The sequence below is a fragment of the Peromyscus leucopus genome, chromosome X (assembly GCF_004664715.2).
Source record: "Peromyscus leucopus breed LL Stock chromosome X, UCI_PerLeu_2.1, whole genome shotgun sequence".
NCBI classification, from domain to species: domain Eukaryota; kingdom Metazoa; phylum Chordata; class Mammalia; order Rodentia; family Cricetidae; genus Peromyscus; species Peromyscus leucopus.
In genome coordinates, this window is record NC_051083.1 from 88,793,801 (window position 1) to 88,818,670 (window position 24,870).

Below are 24,870 nucleotides of genomic sequence, written 5' to 3' on the forward strand. Positions count from 1 at the left end.
GCTTCCTGTTTTATGATCCTAAACTCTCTGTGACAACCTAACCAAAACTGTCAAAAGAACAAATAGACCAGTATTCTTGTACATAGTTGTAAAAATCCTCAGGAAAACATTAGTAAATTGAATCTATCAAAACACAAAGTATAATACAGCATCACAAAGTGGTTGTTATCCAGTAACTCAGTTTCTGAAAAATGAGATCACTATATTAATGATTTCACTATATTAAGAAATTTAATGCCAGGCTGCAATGGCGCACAACTTTAATTCCAGCACTTGGGAGGCAGAGCCAGGCAGATTTCTGTGAGTTCAAGGCCAGCCTGGTCTATAGCACAAGATCCAGGATAGGCACCAAAACTACACAGAGAAACCTTGTTGCGAAAAACCAAAGAAAGAAAGGAAGGAAGGAAGGAAGGAAGGAAGGAAGGAAAGAAAGAAAGAAAAGAAATTTAAGAAGAAAAATAAAATGACTGTGTCACCAGCCAGAAAAAAGCAATTGATGAAAATAAGAACCATTTGTCAAGATTTTAAAATGAAGAGTAACTTTTATTTTCTGTGTTTTAAAATTTTTTTAGATGTATGTTACAAATATAAGTGTTTTGTCTGGTGATCATGGAGGTCAGAAGAAGGCATTAGAGTCCCTGCAACTGGAGTTATGTATGATTGTGAGACACGATATGATAGCTCCTAAATGAACTGGGGCTCCTTCCAAGAGCAGGAAGTGGTCTTAACCAGTAAGCCATCTCTCTAGCCTCAGTTTTCTGTTTTTATTTATTTGTTTATTATTTATTTATGAGTTTTCAAGACAGGGTTTCTTTAGACCAGTCTGGCCTCAAACTCACTGAGATCCACCTGCCTCTGCCTCCCGATTGTTGGGATCAAAGGTGTGGGCAACCACCACCACAGCCCAGCCTGTTTTGTGTTTTTCCTTTTTTTTTTTTTTCCGGAGCTAAGGACCGAACCCAGGTCTCAGGCAAGCACTCTACCACTGAGCTAAATCCCCAACCCCTGTTTTGTGTTTTTAAAACTGGGTTTTGCTACTTTGTTCAGTCTGGTCTCCGGCAGTCTTCTGCTTCTGCCTCCCAAATGACACTACTATAGCCATGTTTTAGGGATAGTCCCCCTACTATATACATCAGAGAACTAGGGACATTAATACATGAGAGTGTTTTCTAACAAATGAATTTTTGATGTACAGTATGGGGTTGTGCATGTATGTTTTTTGCACCTTGTGCCTGCAGTGCCCACAAAAGCCAGAAGAGGGCATCTGTTCTTGATGGACGCCTTCCGACCTGGGGCCTTTGGGCGAACAGCCGGGGCTCTGGACCACTGAACCATCTCTCCAGCAAGGGCCTGATTTTTAAGTGAAAAGCTTCTGTTCTTTTGTCCACTCTATCTGACTTTTGGTCCCTGAGCTTGAGACCTGGCTTGGGAGAATCCTCCAGTCAGGCGGTGCTGAAGTCACACTCATATAGTCCACATATAACTTTGAACCAAAAAAGACGCAGGCAAGTGCATAGACACCTATGACTTGAGGCCCAGAGCCTCGTGAACGGAAGTGTGCAGAGGGAGGTGGAGGGAAGTCACCTGACCCCAGCTAAGCCAATCGGAGTCCAGCTGACCCAGCTAAGCCAATCGGAGTCCAGCTGACCCAGCTAAGCCAATCGGAGTTAAGCCAATCAGAGTCCAGCTGACCCAGCTAAGCCAATCGGAGTCCTCCAGTTGCGGCACTAAATTTGGAAAGGGGCTGTTGGGGACCTCACACGGCTTTTCGAAGATCACGCTCTTGTCTGAGGTCACAGCTGCCGTGCCTGAGGGGGTGAAAAAGTTGGAAAATTCATCCCACTCTCCTGCTCAGGTAAATTAATGGCAGAAGTTTCTTTTTTAAAATTGAACCTGTTATGGGATTAACCGCCAATTACCCTGGGTATCTTAACAGTGTGGCATTGTTCACTCGAGGCTTCGGTTCCATTACTTTGGCTGGAGGAATCTGCCTTGCTCGCTCATTGCATTGTTTCCTAGGTGTGCGTGGCTTTTATTCTGTGACCAATTGCCTCATATTCTCAATTTAAAATCCTTTGCACAACCTTTAGCCTCTTATTTAATTATTTGTATTTCTGAGCTGGGTGTGGTAGCATATCAGAGGTTGAAGCAAGCAGATTTCAAGTTCTGCCTCAGCCTGGATACACAGTGGGGTTTGTCTCAGAAAAAAAGAAAAGAAAAGAAAAAACAAAACAAAAACTACAACAAAAAATCCTAAAAAAAAAAAAAAAAAAAAAACAAGCAGCCAACAATAACAAAAAAAAAATCATTATTTGCATCAACCTGAGTACCAGGTCTATCCTTGTTTAAAAAAATAAATTACTTTTTTCTCCCTTTGCATCAGCCTGGGTACGTGGTGAACCTTGTCTAAATAAAACAAAACAAATTTTTTCCTTACTTTGCATCTTAGTCTTACTAGTTTTCATATGTCAGGCTTTTAAAATGGTAGAAAAAATGAGCTGTGAAGATACTTATTTCCCTTTCAGTTTATTTAATATGTATTTTTTAAATGGATTTTAATTTGAAATACAAATACATACTGGAGACAAGTATGATTTCATTTTCAAGGCATTTAGAACTTTTTTCAGTTACCTGCTGAATCTTGTCAGAAACCTAATGATTTTCCTGTCTTTGCATTCTGAAAGTGAGAGTTATAGGTATTTGCCTCCATGCCTGACTTTTATCTTTAAAACATTTAGAAAATAATTTTACAGTTCTAAAATGTGTTCTCCAAGATATCTCTACTGAGAGATTTCTTATAAAGCCATAAAAATGTCAAAACTAAGAGATTAATATTGAAATAAGTTATTACAGATTTAATTTCCATTTTTCAGTGTTATCCTTTACTTTTTATTATAAATTTTCTTTATTGAGAATTTCCTACATGTATACAGTGAAATATGATCATATCCACCACCATTTCCCCTTTCCAACTCCTCCTACATACCCTCCCTTACATGTTCTCCTCCCAGCTTCATCTTGGTGTCTTTTTTTTTTTTTGATAACCCACTGAGTCCAAATATTGCCACATATATGTTATTTCAGAAGTATTCCATTTGTATTCTAGGATCCTATTCAGGATACCTCATTGAATGTGGTTGTCATATTTCTCCATAGTCCCATCCAGGGGTATAAGTGTGAATCTTTTGAAGAGTACTTACTGGTCAGGAATTGTTTTTATTCAAGTTTTGTGGTTTCATCTGTAGTACAGTTTTCCTGTCCAGCAGCCATTCTCAAATAATCACCCAGAGGCTTAATATTAATTAAATGCTCTGCCAAGAGCTCAGGCTTATTACTAACTAGCTCTTACATTTTAAGTTAACCTATATTCATTATTTATGCTCTGCAACAAGATGATACCTTTATTAGCATGGCAAGTTCACCTCCTGCTCCCTCTGTGACTGGCTGCCAACTCTAGACTCCACCCTTCTTCTTACCAGCATTATCAGTTCAGCTCTCTCGCCTACCCTTATCCTGTTCAGCTATTGGCCACCTTTATTAACCAATGAGAGTAATATATATTCACAGTGTACAGAAGGATAATTCCCAAGGATTATTTCCCCCCTTTTTGTCTGATTAAAAAGAAAGGTTTTTAACTTTAATATAGTAAAATTATATTCAACAAAAACAGTTATTAAGAATTTTGCTTATCTAGTCCATTTATTTGTATTTGACAAAAATAGATAATCTCTTATCTACCTTATCTTGGTGAGTCTAAAGTTTTATACCTCATTTGCTTTCTATCATAACTAAGGAAAAATGTAAGTTTAACCATATAGTCTTCAACTCCATCAGAAATCCCAGAAGGATGAAATGTTACCTAATGACAGGGACATCAGGCTACCTGGACAGTCACCCATAGTTCCTCTATAATGTTGGGGCATCTAACTCTGACCTAGAGGCCTAGCATATCTGATAGACTTTCCTGTGAAGCATGGAATTTTGAAGGACTGTCCTACCTTGTCTTGGCAAAGTATGGATGTCACTTTCTTTTGCATCCTGTTGGTCCAGTTTGGACAATAACTGTTAGCAATTGAGACAAGGTGAGTTTCTTTGCCCAAATGGCTAGTTTTGCCATAGGAAAGCAAAGGTTCTTTGATTCCTATCATCTTCCTTTGAAGTAAATTGGTGCTGCCAGGAGCAGACATGTCTCACTGTCATTAAAAGCCTTAGGTTATTAAACATATTAAATGCCATATTCTGAAGGTCTTTGAAGTGTTTGAAGACCATCTGTCTATCTAAGTATGTCTGTGTATGGCTTTGAAAACATACCTAACAAGACTATAAGTTTGACTATTACAGATGACTATTAATCTATATTTCTTAATTATATATTACATTTTTAATGAGCTGCGTAAACACGATATCTTAAACAAGAGTAGAAATATACATATAGTATAACAAAATTAACTTTAAATTTGCATCAATAAACCATAGTCCATACCAATGTAAAATATTTAAGATTAATACTTGCTTTTTGAATTAAAATAGATTCAATAATCTATCCTTTTATCCTATCATTACTATACTCTCCCCCTTTTTTTAGAATGAGATCCCTGAATCTAATCTTTTTTTTTCATCTTTTTTTCCTGAACATTACCAATAACAACTTGAACCAAGCCCCCTTAAATGATAATCAATATCCATAACCCATCTTTTGGGAATGTGGGTGTAGTTCTCTAGACTGCTTCTTGTTGTTTGTGGGTGCTACTATATTTGGGGGAACCTGAGAAAATTTAGGATTATGATCAAGTCCTGACTGTGGTATTCTGTGAGGCTGTATCATCTCAGCCAGCATCCTTGAAGCTGTTTTGTATGCAGACATCTGAGGAGAATGTAACAGAGGCATTTTGACATGCTGAATCACCTGGGTCATCTGTTTTGTGGTTTTGTCCTCTTACTCTGAAAATATAAATTTTTTTTTTTTTTTGGTTTTTCAAGACAGAGTTTCTCTGTGAAAATATAAAAAATTTTAATGGTAACATACATACCTGCATTAATACAATATAGAGTGTGCATTGTACATAAGTCAGCCAAAGATGATTTTTTTGTTTTATTTTTAGCAGGTAAAATATACATCACGTCTTGTAGTTTTTCTAGGTTTATTTCTTTATATTTGTAGTTAAGTTTTTCAGGGGGTCTTCCACAATCAAACCTGATTTTCCTTAAACCAGAATGAGTCCATAGTCTCTCATTTCCTGTGGAAATATAAGCATAACCCTTCCCCCAAAGTTAACACATCTTTTGACTTAAATTTTGAAGTCAAGATATTTTTAAAATATCTAGCATGCTTGAATCTAGCAGTTTTTGTAATCCAGTGTGTCTTAGCAGCCAAAAAGTTCAAAGATAACACAATAGAATAAAGGATCCAGACTCTATGTATTTCCCATCTTTATGTGGCTTATATTTTTTATTGCTACATTTTTTTTCTATACCACTTTCCTTTTTTCTCACAAAGTTATGCATATTTTTAAACACACTGCAACCTCTTTAGAGGTGTTTTTATTTGTTTGTTTTTTCTGTTTGCATCTGTCTTTACTGCATATCTGTAACATTTTCTGTCTGCATGATCAGACAGCATGCTGGCAGAACTTGCACTGATAGCTTAAGCCCACAGGTAATGGCTAGCAGAAGCCTCTCTGTACTGTGGTCTGTATGAGAGACTGCAGGAACCCGCCACCCCGCTTAGTTCACTGCAGTTGGTGGCTCCATCTCAGAGGCAGCTGTAGGGAGATGTGTCTCTGCACTTGAGCTGGCATGAGACTGTGAGACTGGGAAGTTGTATTTGTCTCTATGTCTGTGCATTTGGAACCTTTTTAAATGCTTTCTGGGGCTTTATTTGGATGTATTCCACCCTTCTTCCTCCCAGCATTCTTAGTTTGGCTCTCTCTGCTAACCCCATCCTGTTCAGTTATTGGCCGGTCAGCTTCTTTATTAACCAATGAGAGTAACCCATATTCACAGTGTAAAGAAGGATTATTGCACAACACATCCCTTAAAAAAACAGATTATCATACAAAATGTGAATGATGACATTTTTAGTATGTATATCATGGTCCTTTGCTCTTGTTCCCTCTCAGTGCCCTCTCTTGTCCCTTCAGTCTCTTAAGATAGTTCCTTCCTTCACTCCAACAGACCCTTTTCTACTATCATTGCATATCATTGTGTATATATGAATATATATTTACATATTAAATCTAGGTTCTTCCTGTGAGAGCAAGTATGTAATATATCTTCCTGAGACTGGATGATGTTGAGTAAACTGGTGATTTTCAGTGCTGTGTGTTTATCTACAGATGGCATCATTTTGTTTTACTTTATTACTTGGTAATAGCTTAATTTCATATGTACACCTTATTTCTTGGATCCATTCATCTGTTGATGGAATTATAGGCTGATTCCATTCCAAGGTTATTGTGAAAAGTAACATAAGAAACCTGAATGTTCAGGTATCTCTATGGTGTGTTGATTTAGATTGCTTTGTGTAGTATGTGTGAAAAGAGAGTTCTAGTTTTCATTTTTTCAGAATCTTCCATAAAGATTTTCATATTTTCTCCAGTGTTTAATAAGCATTCCTTTCCCTTATATCCTCACCAGCATTTGTTTCATTTAGCATATCAAAGTACTTTTAATTATTTATTTCTTATTGCTAATGAAGTTCAACATTTATATTTATTAGCCATTTGCATTTCTACATTTGAGATCTGTTCAGTTGATTAGTCATTTATCAGTGTGTTGGATTCTGTATTTGGTATTTAATGCTTTAAGTTCTTTAAAGATTCTAAATATTAATTTTCACAAATGTATAGCTAGAAAATAGTACCATTCTGTCTATTGTCACTCTATTGTTTCTACTGTTCTGCAGAAGCTTTTTAATTTCATGCAATTTAATTTGTCAGTATTTGCTATTGTTTCTGAATGTGTTTTAAAGAGGCTTTTCTGTGCCTGTATCTTGAAGTGTGTTTCTCATATCTTCTTATAGATGTTTTAGTATGTCACATCTTACATTAGGAACAATGATCCACTTTGAATTGATTTTTGTAAAGAGAGACAGGGATGCAGTTAAATCTCTCTACATTTAGATGGCTAGTTCTACTAAACTAGCAAAAATTACAAAAGCTTGTTAAAAATTTTTTCTTTTCTCAAGTGGATGTTTTGGGCATTTTTTTCTCCAATATCAGGTGATTGTAGATATATAAAATCTTATTTCAGGGTTGTCTATTTCATTCCAGTGACTTACACATCTCTTTTTGTTGCAATAACATGCTGTTTTTGTTGCTATTGCTCTATGATATAATTTGAAAGCAGCTAATATTTACTTGCTGGTTCCTCTATATAGGAGGTCTTTTCCTCTTCTACTGTCTTCTTCAATTTCTTTCTGCAGTGTTATTAAGTCAGATTCTTCCAGTCTTTCACTTGCTCATTTAGGTCTATTCCTTGGTATTTAATTTTTGAAGGTATTGTGCATGGAATCGTTTTTCTCATTTATTTGTCAATGTCATGGTTATTGGCATATGGAAAAGCCACCAATGTTTGCGCTTATTTTGTAATACTGATTTTTTTTGCTGCTTTTATCAAATCTAAGTATTTTCTATTGGAGTGTTTGGAGTCTTTTAATTACAGGATTATAGCAAATGTTCTTAGGAATAATTAGACAGTTTCCTTTCATGTTTTTTTTTTATCATTTACCATTTTCTCTTGCCCTACTACAGTGGGCTAAGACTTCATTCAGTATATTAAATAAGATTGGAGAGGGTGGTCCATGTTTTCTTGTTCCTGACTTGAGAAAAAATGCTTTCAAGTTTTCCAAGTTTAATATGACTTTGAATATAGATTTATTATGTAGAGATATTTTATGGTGAGATATGTTCCTTCTAGCCTTTGATTCTTCAGGGCTTTTGTGATAAAGGCCTGTTTTGCACTTGTAAGATCATCATGTTATCTCTGACTCCAAACCTATTTACATGTGAAAAATCCTTGCATACCTAATACAAACCAAATTGATCATGATGTTAAAATATATTATTTAATTCACTTTATAAAGACTTTATTGGAATAAAGTAATCTATTAATAATGTATATCACAGAAACCTCATTTTCAAAAATCTTTAGTCAGAACTAGGTTATAGATCATGGTATATTGTCCACATAGGAGAAGTTTAGCATTTCCTTTATGTTTTATCAAGTAGTTGGGGAGCATTTTTGAGGTCTGATAAAATGTTTATTTCAAGCCGGGCGGTGGTGGCGCACGCCTTTAATCCCAGCACTCGGGAGGCAGAGCCAGGTGGATCTCTGTGAGTTCGAGGCCAGCCTGGTCTACCAAGTGAGTTCCAGGAAAGGTGCAAAGCTACACAGAGAAACCCTGTCTCGAAAAACCAAAAAAAAAAAATAAAATAAAATAAAATGTTTATTTCATCCATGCGTTTCTAGAATTTTCTTTGTTGGGAGGTACCTTAATCTTATTTTTTATATCTTTGTTTTATAAATCTTTATTCATTGACTTTAGGGGATAACTGCTGGATATAATAATCTCACTTGACATTTATTTACTGTGATGCTTAAAACCCATCATTTGCTATTTTTGTGGCTTTTCAGGTTTCTGACAAGAAGTCTGGTGTTATTCTGATTGGTTGTCACTTGTAAGTGACATGGATATTTCTTTGCAGATTTTGATGTTATGTCTTCATTTTTTAGTCTTAGCATACTGTCCACGTTCTATAGCAGTACATTTTACTTCTGATGCATCTTAGAGATGTTACATCTGTTTGGAGTCTAAATACCTCTTGTGCTTAAAATTTATTTATTTTTCTGTAGAATCAGGAAATAGTCTGCTTTAATTTCTATGACTGTTTTCTGTGTCTTAAGTTTTATCTCCCCTCATTTTTCTGCCTGAAGTTGTATTTTATCTTGTGGACATACTCCAGAAATTTGTGGTAAGATTGCTTTTTTTTCTTTACTTATATATGAATATGATATTTCCTTCAACTTTTCTTGAAACCTTACTTTTAAATTTTGATTAATATAGCTTATTAGTGAGACTTCCTACAGATTTTTATTGATGTAATTGAGTTTTTAATTTTCAGAATTAGTTTGTTTTTTTTTTCAAACTCCTTATGACTTTCTCATTTATGTTGCTGACCTATACATACACATTCTGAGTTGATTTCATCACTTCATATGTGTGAAAGTCCTTGAACTTTTTTCAAGTATACTTTCAAACTGTTTGTCCAGCATTTTAAACACTTCTTCATTTTTTTGGATATGGCATTTGAGGAGATAGTTTCATCTGCTTTGCTTTTTCATATTTATATTTTTGTGTTGTGATCTCTATATCGCATTGGATGAGTATGTCTTCAAGTTTACCTTTCTCATTGGGTATAGACCTGTGGAGGGATCAAGTCCCAAAAAGAAAGAAGAAAAGGAACCACTGTAATAGGTAAACTATATATAGAAGTACACTCAGAAAGTATTAAAGTTATCTAACATGCCCCAAAAACTATGAATCAGATACTCACAGAATTAATGTACAGTCAACTATTAAATTAAAGCTCAGTTTGGGTAAAAGTGGGACTAATTGTACTCGATGGCTATGAGAAAGAGCACATATAGTTGGGAGGAGTTTAAAGGTGGAAATGGATCTGGGAGGGTATATGGCAAGACTGAGGTTGAATACTAATAGAATACATTGCATGCATGTATGAAAATTTCAATAATTAATTAAAATGTTCTATTGTAAAAGTAGAAATAACAATAAATGAATAAAGTAAATGAAGAGAACAGACAGGAGAAGGAAATAGAGCACTGAGATTTGTGCTGGAATTTTGGTCTTAGTGCATTCATTTCTCCCTCAACAGTAGACCATCCGTGAGAGGAGGAGGCTGCTGCACCCTGAGGCCTTAGTGGACCTGCAACTTGTGATTCTCCATTTCACCAGCATTGAACCACACAGAAGGTAAGTGGCTGCAGATGTAGAACTGGTCCCCAATCTCAATCATGGTGGTGATGACTGCTCATGAACACACAAGTGATAGGACCTCAGAGCAGCGGGCCCTTCATTACCAGAGGATCTACTGCCTACATTTTATAGTGTGTCCTTGCCTGTCATTCACCCAGCCCATCACTGCCTTCGACAGGTGTCCCACAAAGCTGGTCTGGCAGACTCTCTCTAGTCCTTCTCATTTGGCAGTTGCTCCTTGTTTTCTTATTTCCAAGAGTATTTTTGTCTCAAGGAGTTAGCCTCTCTCCAGAGTACACCTGGCTGGATAGCCCTCAGACACTGAAGAGGGAAAGAATGTGTTTTCCTTTTATGTGAACTAGTGCCAACAGCAGAGTCACAGTTCCAAATTTCCCAGATTGAATTAATGTTAGTGAGAATCTTGGGCTGACCTTTCAGGTAGGGTGTCCATCATTTTTTGTCAGAGACATGTTACATTTATAGAGCCACATTTTAAGTGGCTTTTCCTCATTCCTCATACCTCCACCATGGAACTGATGCTGGAGCATTTGGAGCTTGCTACTCTTGGATGGATAGCCTTTCTGTCTCTCGGCACTTTTAAGCTGTTCTAGCCTTTCCTTTGTGATTCCTGATGTTTTAATCCTTTTCCCTTTCAGTAGTCTATCTTTTCTTACTCTGGCTTCTCTTTTGCTTGTTTGTACAGATTTGGCTTTTTGAGATAGGGTGTCGTGTAGCCCGAGGTGCATTTTTAACTGACTATATAGTTGAGAATACCTTGAACTACTAGTCCATCTGCTTCCACCTCCTGAGTCATGGAATTGCAGGTATATGGGACTACACCTAGTTCTCTGACTCTTTCTACATACCACGAAGTATGTACACAGCCTCTAAGGTCATTTTACCTAAGGATTTTATGTTTTCTTATGGCTGTATTGGAATTGTACATTTCTGACAAAAATACCTGTTCTAATGGCATCCATATTCCCCTTTGCTCATTTTGGTGTGGGAGGTGTGTTCACCATAGTGTTTCAGCAACGGCTAAATATATGATAGCTGGCACCAGACATGAAATCTTCACAGCATGCAAGGATACCTGTGGGTTTTTCCACTCTTTAGGTGCCCACTTACCAGCTCCCAAATAAATAAACAAACGGAGACTTATTCTTGCTTATGAATGCCCATCCATAGCTTGGCTTGTTTCTAGCCAGCTTTTCTTAAATTATCTCGTTTACCTTTTGTAAGTAAATTTGTTTCAACTCTGTGGTTTGGGTCCCAGGTTTTGGCACCAAAACATGAGTTTTGCAACTCTGGGGAAATGTAACCTGACTACATGAGGAGTCAGACACCACTTTGAGCGGCTTAGGACAGCTCTGATGGCTGGAACTGCAAAGAGACAGCTCAGCCCTAGAAGGAAATTTTTCTGACTGCTGGGGAGAGTCAGGCCTGGAACTGCTTCATCAGGGAAGGGTATCCTCCTGACTGTTCAGGAAAGTCAGGCCTGGAGCTGCCAGGACAGCTCTGCAGGGAAGGGTGTCCTGAACATTCTGGAGAGTCAGGCTATACCTGGTGCGGTGGGGGATGGTCTCCCTGCAGATTATAGCAATCCTGCTCCTCTCCTGGAGAGCTGCTACAGCTGAGCTTTGCTCAGCCCTGCTTAAGGGGGCTTCCTAGCAGAGCTCTGCTTCTCTCAACTAATAAGATGTTGCTTCTTTTGCTTCACTCTACAAAAGAGGAAACCCCTGCAGAAACATAGCAATCTCCTCTGGCTCTGGAAAAAAAGTGTTACTTTTTCAGCTTTCTCTTGCTCTGTCAACTGAAGGACATCTCAGCAAGGATCTTCTGTTCAGGTCCTCCTTGTTCTGTCCACTGAGGAATGTCTCAGCAAGGATCTTCTCCACGCCAGTGAACAAAGATCTTTACACCCAAAACTCTTTTGAGAAAGAGATTTATTTGGGAAAGGAGGAGTCCAGGATGGACTACCAGGGGGGAAGAACAGCCTACAACTGACCAGGCAAGGCAGTTTATATAGGATGTCTTAGAGGTGGAGTCAACCAGGGATTGGCTAGTTTTTTTCTGCCCAGGAATTGGCCAGTTTTGTGGGCTAGGGACAGAGATGGCCCTGATTTCAGAGCCAAACTCTGTTTCTTTCACTGGCTTTTCTTGACTTTTTGACACTGCTTCTAAGGCCAAGTCACATTTCTTTCATTCACTCTAATTCTAGGGAGCAAGAGTGTTATTTTGGCACTAGATTCAGAGTCAGAGCATTTCCTTGGTTCTGGATTTGGGGATAAAGTGTTCATTTCTCTGGCTCAGGTCCCAAACCCAGGCTGTGTTTTTGTTTCCCAGGTCCTGGGCCCCAGGGACAGGGTGCTACTGTCCTGCTCTGTGATTGGTTGGTTTTACAAGTCAGCTGGCCAGGGGCAGAGATGGCTCTGATCTGAGCTAAACTGTGTTTCTTTCCCTAGTTCTGGGCTACAGGGTCAGGAGGGGTTTCTTTAGCCAGCCCCTTTTCCCTACATCATTTGCCTCTGGGCTTTTTCTTTCTCTATTCTGTATACCTTTCTTTACTTCTGACTCTGCTGCTTGCTGTGTAGCTGGGTGGCTGGTCCCTGCTGTCCTCTCTTCTTCTCTTTTTCTCACTCCTGCCTCTCCTCTCCTCCTATGTATTCTCTCTGCATGCCAGGCCAGCCTATCCTTTCTCCTGCCTTGCTATTGGCCATTCAGATCTTTATTCGACCAATCGGGTGTTTTAGGCAGGCAAAGTAACACAGCTTTACAGAGTTAAACAAATGTAGCACAAAAGAATGCAGCACATCTTTGCATTATTAAAGCAAATGTTCCACAGCATAAACATATGTAACACATCTTAAACCAATATTCCACAACAGATGTTGCTGTAGAAAGTCCAACTGTGTTTATATTTGGGTGTGTGAAATATTACTATTATTCAGGTAATCCAATATAAATCTGTATATTTGGAAAGGTACCACTCCTTCCTACTCTGTTCTCATTTCCCATTTCTTTCTCATCCTTCACTGAAGGAGTAACATCATTCATTTTTTGCTCTAGTATCACTTATATTTATTTTACACAAAGGAAAGGTAACATATTTTCTTACATTGCCTTCTTACATCAGAGCATATTGTGCACATTTCTGTTTTTTTTTATTTAAGAGCATTTCCTTCTTTACTGAAAATAGATTTTTTCACATAATATATTTTGATTATACTTTCACTTCCCCCAGCTCCTTCTACCTCCTCATTCACCCAAATCTGTACCTTCTTTCTCTCTCTCTCATTAGAAAACAAACAAATAAGATTAACAAAATAATATAAAGTAAGCTAAAATAAAACCAAACCAGAATAGGACAATATAGGCAGACAAACAGAAAAAACAAAAACACACATTCACACACGGAGAAAATCCATAAAAACAAAATCTGAAGTGTACTCAGAATTTGTTTGAGCCACCAGCTCCCAAATAATGACATGGAGAGTTTCTATTAATTATTAGAGCTTGGCCTTAGCTTAGACTTGTTCCCAACTAGCTCTCAAAACTTAAATTAACCCACTTATATTAATCTGCATTCTGCCACATGAACCGTCACCTCTCCTCCACACTGTTTGTCTGACTTCCCTGTCTCGCTGGCAAATTCTGACTCTCTTCTTCCCAGAGTTCCTGTCTCTGCTGGGAAGTCCTGCCTGTCCTCTCCTGCCTAGCTATTGGCCATTCAGTTCTTTATTAAACCAAACAGAAGGTGCCTTGGAAAAGACACATCTTCACAGTGTACAAAAAGATTATCCCACAACACTGAAACCATATTATATAAGCAAAAGACCTGTAAGGTTTTTTTTAAATACCCAAATAGAGCATTATTTGACTAAAAAACAAAACAAAACTCCAAAAATACCATTGAGTTCATTTTGTGTTAACCATCTACTGCTAGGCATAGAGTCTACTCTTAAATCTGGTTTGTATATTCAATGAGACTCTTGGAGAAAACTAATTTTTTCTTTTTGAGAAATTTAGAAATAGCTTCTGAGTTAGGGATGGGGCTTGTGTCCACTTCTGCAGACCCTGCACATATTGCCACAGTCTCTGTGTGTTCATAGGGGCATCATTCCAGTTGTATCTAGGCCTTGTTTCCTTGGAGTCTTCCATCCCCAGTGGCTCATAACCTTTCTGCCTCCTCTTTTGGAGAGTTCCCTGATCCCCTGAGGGAAGGGAGTTGGAGGAGATAACCCATTTGGGACTGAGTATTCCAAGCTAATAGCATCTCTTGAAATGCCTCCCTAACTTTTCTTAAAAGATTTTCATTGTTCTTTTTTACACTTGCATCAGACAAATTTTATGGCTATTCCATACCATTTTAATCTACCTCTGTGTGAGGTTTTTAATTGTTTATATCATGAAATTATACATAATGCTTCACTGAATATCCTTGAGTATGCATATATGTGTATATATATATGCATATATATATATACATTTGTATTTATAGAAGTAGATCTTTGTAAGATATTTAAAATTTTATTCCTCACCATTTCACTAATAATAGAACGCAAATCACTATAATTTTGCCTACATGTTACCAGAGACTAAGTGATAACTCAATGTTATTTTAATATACTGCATACATCTAATTGTCATTAAATTTGGGTATTTATTATTTGTTTTGTCTCTTCTCCACATTTTTGTGTGAACTGTTAGTTCATATCTTTTCTTCATTTTCATACCTTTTTGGTCCTTTGTTCCTCAGTTTTTGAGTTTTTTGATAGGAAGCAGAGTTTCCTCTTGTCTGGAATGTTTTACTACTACATCATTTTAGTCTGTAAGTTCTCTTTTGAAATGCTTGCATTTGATATTTTAAAATTCTTTGATTTTCATTTCGTTGGATCATATATTTCTGCCTTTCATTACCTCTAGTATTTGAGTGACATTTAGAAATCCCTTACCTACAGTAAGCTTAAAGAAAACCTCTCATGTTTTCTTCAAGAAGCTGTGTGATTCCACTTTTTGCTTAATTCTTTAACTCAATTTTCAGTTACTTTATACATGGCATGTTTTGTGGATCTACTTTAAGTTTTTTCTTTTAAATCTTTAAATCAATTTTTAGTTACTCTATACATGGCATATTTCATGGATCTACTTTAAATTTTTTCTTTTAAATCTTTAACTCAGTTTTTAGTTACTCTATACATGGCGTGTTTCGTGGATCTACTTTAAGGTTTTTTTTTTTAATCAAGTCTCACTCTGTACCTTGCATGTCTGTCTTTCCTTTAGTGGCTTCTCCGCATCACCTTTGGGTTTTTATTTATTTTAATTATGATTTATGTGTATGGGTTTTTTGCCTGCCTATATATCTGTGTAGCAAGTTTGTACAGGGCCCTTAGTAGCCAGAAGAGGGCATCAGATCCCCTGGAACTGAAGTGTGTTATGGATGGTTTTCAGGACTGGGAATTGAATCCATGCCCTCTGGAAGATCAGCCAGTACTCTTAACTGCTACCCCCATCCTTTCAGCTATTCGTTAAACACTGATGTCCAACCATGTTGATTTCAATGATGGATTCTATTTCTAAGCTTTCTAACCAATTCCATTGAGCTATTTGTCTATTCTTATAGAAGTGATAAGACACTGTAATTACAGAAATTCTCTAGAAAGTTTTCATTTTCTTGGTATGGTGTTAGGAGTCCCTTCTCAAGTGTCTTCCTTCTCTCTCTCTTTTTTTTTTTAAATTTTATTTTATTTTATTTTTTCTATTACAGGCAATTTATTTTGTTCTATTCATTCACAGTTAATACAGAAAATACTTGGAAACATTTCCATATAATGTTTGACACAGAAATCATCAAATAGAAGTATACAATGTTGACAGGAGGCAGTACATTTATAATTTATAACCCCAAATGTATTTATAAATTAGAAATGGAAAGATCTACAAATAAAATTATGAAGGTTCACCAAAGTCATTTAATCTGTCAGTTTCTCATTCATTTTTATGTCTTAATAATATTCTATTGTATGAATAAGCCACATTTTATTTCTCTCCAGTATTTGATAGCTATTTGAGTTGTTTTAACTTTTTTACTATTAGCAACACACTGCTGTAAACCTTCATGTACATGTTTCATAGGTGCACATTTTCAGTAGTTTGAGGTTATATTCCTAAGGGTAGAATTGTTGAGTAACAGAGTAACAATGTTTTGCATTTTGACCAACCACCAAACTGTTTTGCCAAAGTGGCACACCATTTTACAATCTCACCAAATCCTTGTTTTTAAGGCTCTGATTTTTGTACAAAAGCATTCAATCATTCTGTCAGACCAAACCAGGAAAAGTAAGCTATAGTTCAGAGCTATTCTATTCCATTTACTATGCAAAGCCATTCTTGGCGTTTGCAACTCTCAGCCCTTTTGAGTATTCTTGCAGTGTTCACCTTTTCCTCCACCACTTTTTTTTCTTCTTTTTTTTCTGGTTTATTTCTATCTATTACAAATGTATAAAAAATCCTCCATCAACACTCCTTCTCTCTTATTAGCTATTCTTGTGTATTCTTTCACATATGGACTATACCACCACACTGTCTAACTCAGTAAAATGTAGATATTTTTGAAATTAAATTTATACATCAACTAAGGGAGAACATTTTTAAAATGCTGAGTTTGTCAGGGAAAAGTCAGATTTAAATAGCATTGCTCCACAACCCTTACAATGGAATCTGGAGTCCTTATTCAGTCATATCAGGCACATCCACAACTGAATTTTGAACCAAAATACTGGAATATTTACAGATATCCCTAGGAAAGGAACACGGTGATCTTGTAAAAGAGCACAAACAGCAACTTCTTGAATATATTTCACTAACGTTTGTAACATTGTGTGAAATCACCTGCTTTGGATGGGCCAGTCCCTTTATTTGAAGACTGTTTGAGTTTTTCATCACACAAAAGAAGTTCTTGACAGATATGGTATACTTAAACTTTCTTACACCATGAACTACAACAGAAGACAATCATTTTAAGAACATGGGACATGTGTTCAGGAAAGCATGAAGGATGTGTCCCTGAGATTGAAATCCTGGAAGCCTCAAGAATATGTACCACTTCTTTGTTGTTAAGTGTGATAATTTTATCTTAGTCATCAAGTCATTTATCCAAGGACAATGCCATAATGTGTGTGAGATGCTATAGCAAAGTACCGTATTAGGTAGGTGATGAACAACATTAATTTTGTTTTCTTATGGTTTTAATGTTTTTGCTTGGAATTTTTCTTTATTTGGCTTATTCATATTGTTTTAGAAGCTATCTAATTTAATCATGCTATTTTCTGTTTATCAGTGTTGTGTAGTTTTTTTAGAGGGTTTTATGTTCCTGAAGTAGAAGAAAAATTGAGGAGATTTCTGACTCTTTCATGTGTTACAAGATTCTTAATCCCAGACCCCAGAAGTCAGTATACCATTATCAGATGACTATCTCTTACTTGAAGGGAACAGTTTTGAAATCTTTGCCCTAAACTGTACTGCATTCTTTGATTTTATGTTTTCTTTTTCATTTTTAGGCTTACTTCATGACTAGTTTTTCCAAATATGCTTAAGGTCAACTTTAAGTTTTCTTAACCATCTTCCTTCGTGTCTGTCTTGTGAAATTTTGGTGTCTTCGTCTGCCACAAATACAGTGACAGGGTTGAGACAGATCAAGGGCTGGAATGTCATTCTTTTTTTTAATCACAAAGAACTTGGTATTGTAATATTTTCTGTTGTACCACTGTTTTGTAGATTTATCTTTTTCTTCATCATAGCTTATATACTATGGAGGGAAAATACTGGAGTCATGTAGCTAAGTGACCAAAATTGTTTTCTGTTTACTTAATAATGACTTTCTTTGGGGGGGGCAGATTTTTGGAGACAAGGTTTCTTTGTGTAGTTTTGGAGCCTAACCTGGAACTTGCTGTGTAGAACATGTTGACCTTGAACTCACAGAGATCCACCTGCCCCTGCCTCACGAGTGCTGGGATTAAAGGCATATGCCACAACCGCCTGCCTGGCTTACTACCCATTTCTAATGTTTTTTTTTTTTTTATCATATACATACTTTATACACAAGGGAGGGGGAATAGTAAGACACACACACACACACACACACACACACACATGCACACCTTTATACACTCACAAGTCACTTTCTAATCTGTGTCTATAGTAGATGTATCTAGTGTTGGCTATCTGGTTCTTTTATTCTTTCAATTTCTACTTTGCAAAGAAGAGACTGCGTATTTTTTCCCAGAGCTTCTAAATATTTCTCCTTCTGATTCAGGTTCACAAAGATGGATACAAAGAACCCAAAGACACTGTTGGATCTCGCTATACAGAGTCTGCTGAGAAATGAGTCTATAGCAATCCAAGCTCTGGAGGATATGCCAAGAGTCTTTTTTGTTCCACTGTTCGTTGCTGCCTTCGAGGGTGGGCATAAGAATATATTGAGTGAGATGGTGAAAGTGTGGCCCTATTACTGTCTCCATATTGGGTCATTAACTGTACAGGAGCCTCAACATGAACTCCTGAAAGCCATGATTGAGAATCTTCCAGTGCGTCCTTCAAGGAACTCTGCTTCTAGGTAAGACTGTATAATAGAAACATGGAAAGACAGAGGAGGTTATACTACAGCCTGCTACTCTCCCAGAAGGAGAAACAAGTAAATGCTGAAGATTTATGTGTGAGGTTATTGGCTCCAAATTTGGTAACACCTTAAAGACTGATTATAATCAATGTTCATTTTGAAATCTATTACTGAGGTTTCTGTTGATGGGTTTACATAACAGATGTTAACATAAGAGAAAGACAGGAGCTTTAAGACTGGAGGGGATCTAAGGTATATAAAGGATAGGGGGGAGGAGGCTGAATTTTCATGGGAAAGATTTGTTGATAATTAGGACAAGGAGTGTGAGCTATGGACAAAAGAATTGCTTCCTTGATGTCATCATTGATTCTACTCGGTTTCATTATCGTTGGCTATTTCTCAACTATTCTGTTTCCTCTTACCCCTACAGGAGACCTAAACTGAGGATCCTAGATTTAAGACAAGACAACGACTGTAGGACCATATGCCATGATGTCAGCATCAAGGAACCTTTCTGTTTTCATTCTTGTACTTATTCTGACAGCTCCATCCTTAAAATAGAAGGGCAGCATCGTTTTGTGAATACAGAGTCCGTGGTTCAGTTCCCCAGGCCTGTAGAGTTACTAGTGGATCTTTCCCTAGATGGCTCCTTAGTGGAAAAGGAATTTTTCGTTTTGCTTACAAGTAAAATTAGGGACAGTTCAGGGTCTTTGCACATATGCTGTCGAGATTTGCAAGTTGATAAACTATGTGACAGCAAATGCACTCTGAAATTTCTTGATCTCAGCTGTGTTGGTCAGTTGTCAATTGATATGGGTTCACTGAGTGATATCACCAATGTCCTGTCTCAGATGGACCACCTAGAGAGCCTCAGTCTGTCTAAAGTCACTTTTAGATCTCTGGGTGGGAAACTCTTTAAAAATTTCCTAGGTCACTTGCAACGTATGAACACCCTTAAGGAAGTCAGCTTCTCTTCATTCTGTCTCACAGGTCATCTGGACAGAGTGCTCAGGTAAGAGTTTGGACCAGGGCCCTGGATTTCCTGGAAGCCTGTTGAGACAGGAAAGAAAACATTTTTGGGTATTCCTGAACTCCTGAAAAACTTTTATGCTTTCCACTTTGTTGCTTCTGGGAATTTGAAACTGGAGAAAGAATAACAAAAATTAAGCAGCCAGCAATGTACAGACAAGTGTAGAAATAAAAGGGGAAAAACACTAGCCTTCTAGATATGAAGAGGAACAGGGATTGAGATGGGGGAAGACTTTTTGCTGTAGCATTGATGCACCTCATCATAGATGCCCATACTTCACAATGTCAGATCACTTTACTGATATGTAATCTCCAAGGCATAGGCCATGAAAGTAGAGGTTGGTATGTAGGGACTGACCAAAGGGAATTTTCAGTTGCCTGCTCTTTCTGAACCCTCCCCACTGTAGAAGTAACCAACAGTCTTATTAAATAAGAAACACAGAACCAATGTAAAAGAGAAAGCCGAGAGGTCAGAGCTCAGAGCTAAAATCTCACCCTTCCTCCTGCGGTGTCCCAGCTTCCCGAAAGAGAGCTATATCCTGTCTGTCCGTCTTATTATAGTATTTTGTTCTGCCTTCTCATTGGTTGTAAACCCAAACACGTGACTGCCTCATCACTGTCTGTATGTACAGCCCCCCAGGTCTTAAAGGCATATGTCTCCAATGCTGGCTGTATCCCTGAACACACACAGATCTATGGGATTAAAGGCGTGTGCCACCACCGCCACACTCTTGCTATGGCTCTAATAGCTCTGACCCCCGGGTAACTTTATTTATTAACATACAATCAAAATCACATTTCAGTACAATTAGAATACCACACACCCCACTAAAATGATGAACTGAAATATACAATAGATAATGTTGTAAGTGTCAAGTGCTTTCAGTTTTTTCTCTTAATATTTCTTAAAATCATCTATTATAATAGGCTGTATACATTCTTAAGATTAAAAGAAATTGTATCTCAGTGTTGAAAACAAAACTTTCAGCCAAATGTGGTGGAACAGGATTTTAATCTCAGCACTCAGGAGGCAAAGACAGGCAGATTCTGTGAGTTCAAGGTCAGCATAATCTCCATAGTGAGTTCCAGGACAGCCAGGGCTACATAGTAAGAATCTGTCTAAAAAAATTCTCAGAGTCACGAAACTATTAAGTGAACACATTAACACATTGACACATTAATACCCAATTATAATGCATGTGAAAAGTAGTTTATTTCTGATACAAAGGTATATTTTTCCTTATTCAATCGTCATTCTTCACAAGTTTTTTGTTGTTTTCTCCCTACAGAGTCCTGCCACCTGGTCTGAATTTCTTGTATCTGACATTCTGTGATCTTTCGCTCAGAGACTTCAGATTTCTGGCCCAGAACCCTCAGGTCTCCCGCCTAAAGCTGCTGAATCTTAGCAACAACCCAATGTATTGGGATGATTTTGAGCCTTTTCAAACTCTTCTGGTAAATCTCTCTGGTACTCTTCGGCATCTAGAGATGAATCATTGCCTTATAAATGATACTACAATCTCTGTCCTTATCCCAGCTTTGATTCGTTGTACTCATCTCCATGTCTTGTGCTTTGCTTTTAACCCCATCACAATGCCTATGCTTGTGACTATCATGAATAATTTAACACCCTTGAAGAATCTAAAATATGTGATTTATCCTATCCCTATACATTGCTATGGAATATGGCCTTTTCAGGGCAGTATAGACCGAAGGAAGCTTGCTATTGTACAACTACAGTTGAAGGTGATGTTAGCACTTGCAGAGAGGCCTGACATGAACTGGATCACTTACTTAGAATAAATTTCACAGTCCAACACAGTTTCTACTGATACGTACTATTTAAGTACTAAATGTTATTTCCTGGACCCCCACACACAATATATATATATAGTTCTTTATATTATAGAAAATTACACTTAGGGAATACAGGTATGTAACTGATTTCTACACAGAGTATTTTAGAAAAGATGGAGGACCTCGAGAGTTCCTGTGTATCACTGGTCTACTATTGATATATTTCATTTTACTGACCACAGTGATGTGTATTGTGTATAATACAGGATAATCAAGTCCTAGTTTGCTCTATCTCTGTCCACACTGTTTGGTTCGCTTGTTGGTACATCACACAAATCAGAACAATGACAGCCTTTCTTGCCTATATTTGTGGAAGGGTTGGTGGTTTTTGAAGAGAATGTTTTCATTCCCTAAGTTACTTTAGGCTGGTTTTGGTTGCTTTTGGGAATCCATCAGGATTTAATAGTGCGGCCAGGAAACAGAGATATTAGAGGCTTTGATGGTTCAATAGAACCTTCAAGATCATAAAGATCATTTCCTACTTCTTGATGTAGGTCTGCGCTAAAGTTTCCACTGCTTCCCATGAAGTCCTCAGCTGGCTCTCCAGCCTTTGTCACATGAATTTTTAGGTGGGATTTAGGGTCCTTCCCATAATATTCCCCCTACTTCCTTTAGTTCTCTTACTCTACTCCCAGTTCTGTTAATCCTGCCATTTCCCTAGCTGTATAAATCATTCCCTATATGTATTTTGATTTTTTTTCCATTAGCTGTGCCCCATTTGGTATGATACATACTAGCCATGGGTGAGTACTGAGTCCAACTTATTTTATTCTCCAGAACATAACATAATTATAAATTCAGTTTGCATATCCTAGATATACTTAGAAATGATGTGTGTAAAGTCTATAGTTAATAATTTGCACAGGGCTAAGGAATGCCTCAGTCTTCCAGTTGCTTACCACACAAGCCCGCCTGTGCTCAAATCCGAACCTAACGTTTTTGTAAAAAGCTGGGCATCCAAGTGCACACCTGTCACTCCAGTGTGAAAAGGTGGAGGAAGGAAGAGCCTTGGGGCCATGTGGCCAGACATTCTAGCAAATTAGGGATTCGAGGTTCACTGAGAGATCCTGCCTCAGAAAATATGTGTAGAAGAAAAAGCCAGATGATGACTTTTGCCATGCATGTGAGCATGCGCGCGCACACAACACACACACACACACACACACACACAGAGAGAGAGAGAGAGAGAGAGAGAGAGAGAGAGAGAGAGAGAGAGAGAGAGAGAAGCTAATGCACACACCTCCTCCCACACATGAACATGGACACATAAAAATACCTTACTGGTATTGTTAATTTCTTGAGACAGCATACTGCATTGCAAAGACATGGTAAAGATAGAAGATTAGGATTTGTCCCTTCCACATGTTGAAATGCCAAAACTTCATTTCACTGACTGACTAACAAATAGTGTAGAATCTAAGTAATCATCTACACATAATGATTTTCTTACTGAAATAAATTAGTAAAAGCAATGGCTTAGATCTTTATATTGTTTTTTTAAGTGAGGTCATACTCAGTTTCAGTCTGACCACAGATAAAAGTAATTGAATTTTGTTTTCACTAGTGATACTGGTAAATATATCAAACTTTATTTAACAGGCATTATTATAATAAGAAAATTGGCAAGACAGTTAACATCTATTTTTTATTTTATTTTTTATTTTTTGGTGGTAACATTGTATTTCCAAGTTTGTAAGAAAAAGCATGTTAAAGTATACTGAAATTAACGTGTCATATTTCCTTTGTGATACATTTCACATTTGTTCCTATTTTCCATAATGCTTGTATCATCATATAATGCAGAAAATATCAAAGACCTACTAATATGCCAGTGCAAAGAGTGATTTACTTACATTGTTTCCAAGTTAAAACTTTTGGAGTTTTTGACACTTTGTGTTAAATAAAATATTAAAATTAGATCTACCTGTTTCTTTGAACTTTCTCTTCGTTTTTTCCATATGGCTCTTACTATATAGTCTCTGAGTAAGCTGGGATCTCATGCTCTCAGAAGTACAGTCTCACCAGGTGTTACAGTGGCAGAATACTGGGGAAGATGCAACTGGATCAATATTGGCATATTTTCTCGCTTTCCTCCATCCTTCTTTGGGTGTCATGTTTTTGTCAGAGACACTGCACCCTGAGGTGAAAACTAGACCCTACAATGAAGAGAGAATTTGGAATTCATTATTGTCATATTGACAATGTGAAGGATATTCTTGGAAATTCTTAGTACAAGAAAGTTCTCTCGATACTTTGTTTTCAATAGATTTGAAAAATAACCTAAGGGAGTGTACTTTGTTGCCACTACATGGCTGTGATAAAAACTGTCCAAAAGCAACTGAGGGAGGAAAAGGTATGTTTGACTTACATGTCCCAATCTCAGTCCATCACTGGGGAAGTCGGGGCAGGAACTTGAGCAGGAGCAGAGGCAGAAAAGGTGTTTAGTGGCTTTCTGTGACTTGCTGAGCTACCTGTTTTATACAACCCAGGACCAGTTGCCCAGGAGGCACTGTCCACACTGGTCTGGGCCCTACCTCATCAACCATTAATCAAGAAAATGCCCCAGAGATTTGCCTACACGTCAGTCTGATGGAGACATTTCTTCATCTATGGTTCCCTCTTCCTCCAGGACTAGTTTGTGTCAAGTTGACAAAAAACTAACCAGTGCAGTTGACACTGTCAACTTGCCACACAAACATAACTATTAAACTATACCCTTTCCTTGTTGATCCCCAATAGCTCATGTGAATATCACAGTATAAAAGAGTATGACCTTAAAAATACCACAGTCTTTAATTTTTTAAGTACATTAAGAGTACAAGAGCTCTTTAAAAATTCAAAGTTTCTTAACTGTGATTTCCTGTAAAATTAAAAATAAGTATGAAAATTCCATAATGAAACCTACTATTTTGTGAGGTAATTTAAACATATGTGTGTATAGTTCTATTCAAAGCATTTTAATATTTTGCCACATTTAATATGCAAAAGGAATGTACACATGTGGAGTTCATAAGACAGCTTGCAGGAGTTGGTTCTACCTTTCTGCCAGGTGGGTCCAAGGGATTCAACTCAGGCTGTCAGGTAAGGCAGCAGGTGCCTTAATTGACTGTACTAGCTCCCTGGCTCCTTTTAACAGGAGTTTAAGAAGTTCAAAATACCTTCTTTTATAACACAGTTTAGATTTAACTGGTTCTAAATTATGTGTGATAGATTAACATAACCCGCTTACATTTAATTTGTTATTTTTTTTCAAAGATTTATTTTATTTATTATGTATGCAGTGTTGTGCCTGCACTTATCCCTGCAGGCCAGAAAAGGGCACCAGATCTCATTCTAGATGGTTGTGAGCCACCATGTGGTTGCTGGGAATTGA

At 37.3% G+C, this 24,870-nt stretch overlaps 1 protein-coding gene across 1 annotated transcript; it reads left to right on the plus strand.

Annotated features, from left to right (window-relative positions):
• The first annotated feature begins 18,312 nt into the window (after positions 1-18,312).
• On the plus strand, positions 18,313-22,648 carry LOC114687384 (melanoma antigen preferentially expressed in tumors-like). Its single transcript, XM_028862037.2, has 3 exons — positions 18,313-18,608; positions 19,042-19,623; positions 20,930-22,648. The coding sequence occupies exons 1-3, from the start codon at positions 18,319-18,321 to the stop codon at positions 21,441-21,443; spliced, it is 1,386 nt and encodes a 461-aa protein (XP_028717870.1). The 5' UTR covers positions 18,313-18,318; the 3' UTR covers positions 21,444-22,648.
• Positions 22,649-24,870: the final 2,222 nt, after the last annotated feature.